This window comes from Chiloscyllium plagiosum, chromosome 7, assembly GCF_004010195.1.
Source record: "Chiloscyllium plagiosum isolate BGI_BamShark_2017 chromosome 7, ASM401019v2, whole genome shotgun sequence".
Classification (NCBI taxonomy): Eukaryota; Metazoa; Chordata; class Chondrichthyes; order Orectolobiformes; family Hemiscylliidae; genus Chiloscyllium; species Chiloscyllium plagiosum.
The window spans coordinates 73,322,363-73,332,400 of NC_057716.1; the positions used below are offsets into that span (position 1 = coordinate 73,322,363).

Below are 10,038 nucleotides of genomic sequence, written 5' to 3' on the forward strand. Positions count from 1 at the left end.
GCAGCAAGGGTTAATTAGGGTCCTTGTTAGCTGTCAGATAAGTCTCACTTCGCTGGAGGTTTTTTTGAAATATTCATTTTCTTTTTTAATTATTGTACGTATTTCAAATTTTGCTTGTTTTAATAACAGCAACTTTCTTTGCCTCTGAAGCGTCTGCCTCCTGTGTTTTTCATTATATCACACCTTACTACATAAACCAAAGTCAGAACTAGAGTATTGGTGTTCAATAAGCCAACCAGCACTCCCTATATGAGGGCTATAGGGTTCTACGCACCTAGAGGAGAATGTATTGAGAGAGGAACCTCTAACCTTGTTATCATAGACCACGAAGTACCAATGACGTATACTTGGTAAGGGGTCTGCCTAGATTGGCAGAAGAGCGGAGCACCAAAGAGAGAACGTAAAGGGAATAATTTCTGGATTATCATCTGAGCCATGAGTCGTCTGGCTGAAGGAACATAAGATCCAGAAGGAAGTTTGCTTGGCAAAACCTGGAATTGCCAGCATTGATTCATATACTACAGCAACAATTTCGATCGGTTCAGGCAAATGAAGCAACCTGCTTTCAGGTCCTCCATTTTGGTGATAAAGCAACAGCAGATATCTGGTACATGTGTACAGTATTTCTATTAGGACTGCAGATGGTGGAGATCAGAGTCAAAGAATGTCGTGCTGATGCTGAAACCTCGATTCTCTTGCTCCTTGGATACTGCCTGACCGGCCGTATTTTCCAACACTCTACAGTATTTCTTTTTTATGTTTGGGGAGAGCAACAAAACAGGTGTGACTGGAGACCAGGTGGAAGCTCAGCGCACAGGCCATGTCCTGGGTGGGAGTGTCCAGATCAAGAGGGTATAGGTTTAGGGTGAGAGAGGGGAAAGATTAAAAAAAGAGTGACCCAAGGGGCAACTTTTTCCCACACAGAGGGTGGTTAGTGTATGGAACGAGCTGCCACAAGGAAGCAGTGGAGCTGAAAATGTGTTGCTGGAAAAGCGCAGCAGGTCAGGCAGCATCCAAGGAACAGGAGAATCGACGTTTCGGGCATAAGCCCTTCTTCCTGAAGAAGTCCTCACTTTCTCCTACAGGAAGCAGTGGAGGCTGGTACAATTACTGCATTTAAAAGGCAGCTGGATAGGTATATGAATTTGAAGTGTGTAGAAGGACATGGGTCAAGTGCTGGCAAATAGGACCAGGCTAGGTTAGGATACCGGGTGGGCACGAGCAAGTTGGATCAAAGGGTCTGCTTCCACACTGTACATCTTTAGGACTCTGCTATTTCAGACAATTCCAGCAGAACACCACCAAACACATCTTCCCCTCACTCTCCACCTGCATTGCAAAGGGATCATTCCCTCCGGGGAACACAAGCCCATTCCTCGACCACCAACACTACCCCACCTTCCCACACAACCACAGAACATGCGTCCCTTCATCTACTCATCATTCAAGAGCCTAAACAGTCTTTCCAGGTGAAGCAGCATTTAACTTGTACCTCCTCCAATCTGGTGTATTGTATTCATTGCAATCAATGTGGCCTACTCCACATTGGGTAACCGCTTGCGGAACACCTCTGGCCCATACTCAAGCATTACTCCAACCTCCCTATAGCCAGTCATTTTGACAGTGTCTTGCTCACATGCCCACTTGTCTATCCTAGGCATGCTGCAATGCTCCAGCAAATTATAGCATAAACTGGGAGGAACAACATCTCATTTTCAAACTAGGCCATTTATAACCTTTTGGGCTCAATATTGAGTTCAACACCTTCAAGGATTTGAACAATATACAGGCTTTAGTAGATAAGCAACATCCTTGCTGTATATCAGCCTGGCAATGACCATGTCCAACAACTAAGCAAATCTAACTACTGCTCCTTTAAAATGGTATTAGTGCAGCTGAATCGCTGAAAACTTTTGTGGGGGGTTAGGGGAGGTGGTTTAAACCATTCACCGGAAACAAGTAATTCAGCTGCCCCTGTCTTCCCAAGTCTTTCTATCACCTACAAGGCACATCAGGAGTGTCATAAAATACTTTCCACCTGTCTTGATGACTGCACCGCCATTACTCATGAGGACAGTCATGAGTGATGGAAACAGCCCACTTGATTGGCATCAAATTCTAAAACATTCACTTCTTCCAGCATTAATATATAATAATACAATCTACAAGACAAGTCAAGACTACAGAAGTTTACCAAAGGACCCTTAGACAGCACTTTCCAAACCCATAAAAACTAATCAACTGGAAGGACAATGGCAGCTGATACATCAGATCACTGCTTGCAATTCTCTCTCCAAGCCACACCATCCTGACTTGAAAATATATCACTGCACCGACAGCACTGTTGGGTCAAATTCTTGGAATTCCTTCCCTTCAGGCATTGAGAATGTATAAACATTAATTGGATTGCAGGGGCTCAAGGAGGCAATCCTCACTATCCTCAAGGGCATTTAAGGATGGATAATAAATGCTGGCCTAGCTAGCAATACTCACATCACTTGAATTAGAAAAAGTAAATTGGAAAACAAGATGAGATAGAGTGGGTGGAGCAAAAGTAGACAGTCTCAGAAACCTAAAAAATTCTAATGGATACAGAAAGGATGATCCTGATGGCAGAGTCACAGCCTGAGATTTATTGGTCACAATCAAAGATATCGATGATTTAGGATGGAGGAGGAGAAGAAACCTCTTCACACAGGGAATGGTGAGTTTGGGGAATTCATTACTGGAGACAGCAGTTGAGGCAAAAACAGCGCAAGATTTCAAGGAATTAGGATATCACACTTGGGGCTATAGGAATCAGAGAATGTGGGGGTAAAGCAGGAATAGATTATTGAGTTGGATGATCATAATGAATGGTGGAGTGGACTTGAAAGACTGAATTTCCTACCCTTGCTCCTAGTTTCCATGTCTCTCAGCCCTAACTATGTGGTGATCCAGTTATAGAGAAAATAAGAAGCAGCTCCTTGACTGCCAGATTAAATCAGAGTGGCTACTCAGTATGACCTCTAGTCACTTCCAAAATATGCCTTTTAGAAAACTTCCTGCACATATTCTATTATACTCTAAACGCATGACATCCAGCAAAGAATTAATCAATCATTGTTGCTGCTTCCTTTGCAATTAGGAATTGTACATCAGGTAGACAAATCATAAATCTAAACAAGAATACTTTCTTGATGGTACTGACACCTCCACAGTTGGCTCTAGATTGGATCCAAGCTCTGTCCCTCTGGGTGAGCTGATCAGCTCTCTAAAAGGCCAACATCCCTGACGACATACATAACACTCCCCCCCCTTTTAGTTTTAATAAAACTTATATCCAACAATAATCAAGATTACACAGGCATTGTTGACAACACATGCACACTTTCTGGAATATTTACAAACATAGCAACCATGAAAGAACAAGCAGTACCTCCATCCCATAAACTACACTGACATGATTACTCTCACGGTTATGGCAGTTACTCGAGGACTATGTTGTTGTTTCAGGAACCTTTTCTAAATCGTAGCATATGGAACCTCCCGTTATTCCATAGATACACCCTCTGATTAGCTGTGACACTGCTGTTGTCTTCTCCTAGGGTACAACAAAGCCTGGCTCTGAGACACATGGGCAGCTGTCTCACCATGGTTCCATTTGGACCTGCTCGGCATTCTGAGAGATATCTCCTTACAGCCCTCTCCATTGGGGAGATGCAACGACCAGCTGGTCGACATGTCTCCTCCACACCAGTCCTTCCCTAGTATGCATAATATGACAATAGTACTGTTTGTGCAACCACCACTGCTGGGATCCATTTGCCCCAGACATGATGCTGGCCAATGTGGTCTCTCCTGTCAAATACCCTCAAACTTGAGTTTCACGCCTTTCTGGACAATTGTGCTCCTCGATTTCAATTTACCTATCTGGTCTCTTCCAACCACAATAAGTTAAACATGGTTCTCAGCTTACAGTCGAACAATAAAGACATTAGCAAACACTGAATTGTCACTTGTGGCACATTCCTACACATCCTTAGGAACTTGCTGATTCACTATTCTAATGAGCCCTCTACTTGTGAAGCCTTTAAAGCCTGCTTCAAGGTTTGAACAAATCTCTCCACTTGGCAGTTTGTTGCAGAGGAGATATCATATATAAGACTCTCACTTGCTAAGGGGTACTCAAACTCTCATCAATCATGACTTGATGGGGCTTCTAAACATGGCAAATATTCCATCCATTTGGTCCATCATTGCTTCTGCTGGAACCAACTTAAATGACTGCCACCTTGGACCACTTGGAATGGGCATTAATGAACACGAATAGCATCTGTCCCTCTCAGTCCCATGAAATGGACGTAAATTTGCTGAGACTACGTTGGAATCCATTCACTTGAGTGAAGGCACCTTTTTTTGTTACTAATCTGCAGGGACCACATGATCCCATTTTCCCCTCAAATTTGAAGTTTGCTCTTTGAAAGAAGTACTCCATATGTAGTATTACAGAATTTCAAGTGAAATCAAATGAAATTTCAAGTGCAAAATAGACATTCCACAAACACCAAGCTCACAGCTCTCTCTCGGTTTCTCCTCTCCCCATCAGAATGGAGCTGACCATAAACCATAAGACCACAAGACATGGAGCAGAATTAGACCATTTGGCTAATTGAGTCTGCTCCACTAATGTTTCTCAACCCCATTTTTCTGTCTTCCCTCCATAACCCTTGATCCCCTTACTAATCAAGAACATATCTTAAATACATTCAATGATTGGTATCCACAGTCATCTGCAGCTATTAGTTTCATAGGTTAGCCACTCTGGCTGAAATAATTTTGCCTCTGCTCATTTCGAAAGGGTTATCCCTTCGCGGAGACTGTATCCTCGGGTCACAGTGTGTCTCCTACTAGTGGGAACATAGTCTCCACATCTACTCCATCCAGACGCCCCAGTATCCTGCAACTTTGTCAGATTCCGCTCATCCTTCTAAACTTCACTGTGTACAGACAAGTCCTCAACAGGTGTTCATATGACAAACCCTTCATCCCCAGGATCATTCTAATAAATCTTCTCAGGAAACCTTACAGTGCCAACACATCCTTCCTTAGATCCAGGGCCCAAAACTGCTCAGAATATTCCAAATGTGGTCTGATTACAGCTGAAAATGTGTTGCTGGAAAAGCACAGCAGGTCAGGCAGCATCCAAGGAGGAGGAGAAATCGACGTTTCGGGTATGAGCCCTTCTTCAGGAATGCCCGAAATGTCGATTCTCCTGCTCCTTGGATGCTGCCTGACCTGCTGCGCTTTTCCAGCAACGCATTTTCAGCTCTGATCTCCAGTATCTGCAGTCCTCACTTTCTCCTAGCAGTTGGATTACAGCCTTCTACAGCCTCAGTGTAAAGTTCTGCTCTTGAAATGAATGCTAACATTGAATTGCCTTCCTAACTGCCAACTGAACCTATGTTAACCTTAAGAGAATCCTGAACTAAGACTTATGCCCCTTTGTGCTACTGATTTCCAAAGCCTTCCCATTTGCAATAGGGTACACATCTATTCTTCCTACCATCTTACTTTCCCACACAATACGGTCACTTCTTTGCCCTCTCTCCTAGCCTACGCAAGTCCTTCTGCAACCTCAGACTTCCTCAAAAACTACCTGCACCGATTTGTCTCATCTGCAAACTTAGCAACAATGCCCTCAATTTCCTTTGTACACATTAACAATCTGTAATGTAAATAGTTACGGTCCAAAACAACTACACTAGTCACTTGCAGTACTCCACTAGTCACTTGCTACCATCACAAGAAAGGCTCCTTAATCACTACTGAGTTCTGTCATTCAGTCAATCCTCTATCCATGCCACTACCTTACCCCTATCATGGGCTCTGAGCAGCCTCCTGTGTGGCAGCTTGTCAACGGCCTTCTGAAAATCCAAATAGATCACATCGACTGGCTCTTTGTCTAACCTTTGTGTTACCTCCAAAAAAAAAAATCTAACAGATTTGTCAGGCATGACCTCCCATTGTGGAAGCTAGGCTAACTCAGCCCTATTTCACTATGCACTCCCAAGTATATTGCAATTTCATCCTTGGAAAGATTTTAGAGTCCATACTAATGGTAGTATGTAGTACAGAGGGGAACCTCGATTATCCGAACTTGATGGGCGGGCACTATTTCGTTCGGATAATAGACTATTCGGTTAATTGAGCAAATGTCTTTCCTCTGGGGCTTGGAGCTTTTAAAGTCTGCTCCCCATTCAGGAGACTGCAGCAGCACACAGTATGAGAGCCCCGCCCCCAACTCCATTAACCACCGCCCACCCCGTCCCCAACATGGCCCCTTGCAAACAACCCCACCCCCAACACCGATCCCCCGCTGCTGTGCAACACCGCCAACAATCCCCTGCCCCCAACACCGTGTTACCCCCTCCCAACGTCGTCCAACACTGCCCCACCCCCTGTAGACATTCGTCCCTCTCTGGGGCAGCTGGACAGGACTCCAACAACCATACTGCTGCTGCCTTCTTTGTGGGATAAGTCTCCAAATAACTTTTCACAAGGTTCCACCTTTGCCCTGTAAACGACAATGTTGGAGAGAATATCCGGGGGGGGGGGGGCGTGCAGGGTTAGGGTCCACCCCTATTAGAACTCCAGGGAAAAAGGGGGGAGGGGGAGGGGGAGGTCAGTCATTTGGAGACAGTGTCTGTTTAATCACTAAACAAAAGATGCGATCACTGTTGGAAACACGTCTTTGATGCAACGTTTCCATCGAAACTGCGAGATCTCCTTCGGATTATCCGATTTTCAGATAATTGGTATTTGGATAATTGAGTTTCCTCAGTAAATATCATTGCAACAATGGCACAGGCTAGTACATAATGCAAAGAGCAGCACTTACTGATAATGAACCCAAGATGGACCAAGTGTTTTCTTAAATTGTGTCAAACCAACAATATCAATATAGATGAGTTCTACAATCTTATCACCACGAGTAGGGCAACCCGACCTGTTACCCATCACTTTCTTCATTATTCTATAAAAGCAAACACAGATACAATATTTTTAAAACCAGAAAATTCAAAACATATTTAAGAGTCAACAGTGACATACAAATTCTATCACATTTATAATGTAAGGGCCACTAGATGTCTTAAAAACAAATGTACAAAGTGCAACAGATGCTCTGCAAGAAAAAGAAGAATGCAAACTGTCAATTTAATTGAAATGTGCAAAATTTGAATGTTTTGTCAGCATTCAATTGTACCACTGCCAGAATTGCTCTTGCTTCTATTCTGCCTCTGCTTAAAAAGGACTCAATTTACCAATTCTACTTTGGCTGCTGCAAACTTTCTCAAATATGTTTAGAATGTTTCTAGTCCCATTAGTTTATAGTATTCAGTTTGCTACAACTGTTTCAAGATGCTGACAACTTCTGTCTTACGTGTAAAAAAAAGACATTATTCTCTAAGCCAAACTGGGGACACAATGTATGCACACTTTTATAAACTGCAGTCAGTCAGTCATAATGCATGGCTGAGAGAGATTACATTGCAGCACTAGAGTCTGGTAACTGTTCCAATCAAAAAGTTGCATGATACTAAATTTTGCTATCTTCATACAGATCTCATCTATAAAAATACCAGAACCACATCGATTTACATTTTAATGAATCAGTTTCCAGTTAGAAAGTTAAGATGCAACTAATGCACTTAGCAATCCACAATCAAAGGCCAATATTCTGAACACAGCCACCATGACAGAGACAAATTTGAATTCAATTGTTGTAAAAAAAAAAAAAATCTGGTTCATGAATGCACTTCAGGGAATCTTGCTTGAAACAGAAGTGAATTCAACTACAGTCCACATTATAATTTTCAAATATAAAATCAAGGCCAAAATTGTAATATATGTATTGAGCTATATTTTTGAGACAACATAGCAAGATTTGAGTTAAGCATAAACAGAAAAGGAAAAGCACGCCTTACATACAAGTCACAAACTGTGACATTATTAAAACAGAAAATGCTACAAAAGCTCAAGAGTTCATCAAAAGATAACCAGAATTAATGCTTCCGTTCACACATTTTTCTCTACAAAAATTGCATCTGATCAAACATTTTCATCTTTTATAGAAATGTCAAGTTAAAATCAATTCAATGATAGTACACATGATAGTTGTCCCCAATAAATAGCAAGTCGGCACAAATAAATCAAAATCCGTGTGCTTCAGGCTAATATTGCTATAGCTTTCTTTCACATGAATATACATTAATATACTTTATGTATTCATCTATTCTTAGTACTTGGAATTAATCAGAAACAATACTATTCCTACAAATTGACTCAGCAAGAAAGAGTTTCACAGTTTGGGATTTTATGCAGGTTAAACCCTTACTCTTTTAGTTCAGCCAGTGAGGCTGAAATCCTAATGTCATGGCCCAGCAGGTAAAGGGTTGTAATCAAATCACTCCACTGAACTAATTCACCAAGAGGGCCACCGCTGAATGCATTCTCTGCAATCTTAAATCCTGATTCCTTTGTTAAAAGGCCAAGATGGATTAGAATCTAAGAAACAAAAATGCACATGAATTACTGAAGAAAATTTAAAGAGTACTTTAAAATTACAATATATAAAAAAGCATTCTCAAGCTAAAACAGGCAATGAAATCTACATGCACACAAATCTTGGAATACAGCTACAATGGAGTTCAGTTAACTCAATTGGTTTGATGATTGGATTGCCTTGCAGATTGACAACAGCACAGAGTAATTTTGTTTAACTCACTACCAGTCCCCTTCTTTTTCCTCTCTTATGAGTGCGCATCCTGTGACCCTCTGGGATTATGGCAACTTTCACTGCTTCAATCCTGATAAACCAAGTTGTTCCAGTCCAATGGAAGTTAGTCATCTGTACAAAAACTTGCTTTCTTGGTTCACAATGCTGCTCAATCGTGGAATTTTTGAAAATATAATTGAAGCATCTATGTACTAACATATCATTTATTTAAAAAACTTAAAAGCTGAGGAGTTCACACACACACAACCAGATATCCACAACATAAAATGTTGCCTATTAGAGGAATGGAGTAATTTTTGTTTCAGCAGCAGAAAGTGCAGAAGTGTTGTGCAGGAGGCAGAGAGGTGAGTGACAAGGTTACATAGTTGGGCAGTTGCTTTACCTGGAACACGACTCAGGCAGTGTCTCCCACCCATCCTCCTCCGACCAAAAAACAAACGTTCTGTGCGTCGGTTGGTAAGGTGACAAGTATTTTCTTTTGCATTTTCATTTTTTCAGGTGTCTATTGGGAAATTTAGATTGGTGGGAATGGATGTTAGGACAGTTGAATTTTCCTCCTGCAGTATGTGGGAGGTAAGTGTCACCTCTTGTGTCCCTGCTGACTTTATTTAAGGGAAGTGCACTCAACTCCAGCTCAAGAACCGTATTAGGGAACTGGAGCTGGATGAACTTTGGATCATTCGGGAGGCAGAGTGTGGCTATTGAGAAGAGTTAGAGAGGTAGTTACTCCACAGCCATGTGAAGAAGGTAGATGGGTTTTCGTCTGGAGTAGGAAGAGGAATCAGCAGGCAGTGCAGGGATCTCCTGTGGTGGTTCCCCCTCAACAACAAGTATACTGTTTTTGGATATTGAAGGGCGGGGTTGGGGAACGACTTACCAGGGATAAGCAATAGGGCACAGGTCTCTGGCACGGAGTCTGTCCCTGTTGCTCAGAAGGGAAGGGTGAAGAGGAGCAGAGCCTTAGTTACTGGGACTCCATAGTTAGGGGACAGATAGGATGTTTTGTGGGAACAAGAGAAACTCACGATTGGTGTGCTGCCTCCCAGCTGCCAGGATTCATGATGTCTCTAATTGTGTTTTTAGCATCCTTGAGGGGGAGCAGCCCCAAGCCATGCTCCACATAGGCAGCAACAACACAGGTAGCAGGAAAGACTGGGATCTAAGGCAAAAATTCAGGGAGCTAGGATGGAAGCTTAGAGCTAGAACAAACAGTTATCATCTCTGGTTTGTTGCCCGTACCACGTGTTACGGAAGTGAGG

General features: G+C 42.4%; 1 protein-coding gene across 8 annotated transcripts in view; it reads right to left on the reverse strand.

Moving 5' to 3' along the window:
- Nucleotides 1–10,038, reverse strand: part of mgat5 (alpha-1,6-mannosylglycoprotein 6-beta-N-acetylglucosaminyltransferase) — a 160,092-nt gene that overhangs the window by 76,247 nt on the left and 73,807 nt on the right. For all 8 annotated transcript variants that reach the window (XM_043694045.1, XM_043694044.1, XM_043694046.1 and 5 more), the window contains 2 exons: nt 8,378–8,547; nt 6,881–7,015 (listed from right to left, as the gene is read on the reverse strand). In XM_043694045.1, coding sequence (XP_043549980.1) covers nt 6,881–7,015; nt 8,378–8,547 — 305 coding nt within the window. The remainder of the gene's footprint in view (nt 1–6,880; nt 7,016–8,377; nt 8,548–10,038) is intronic.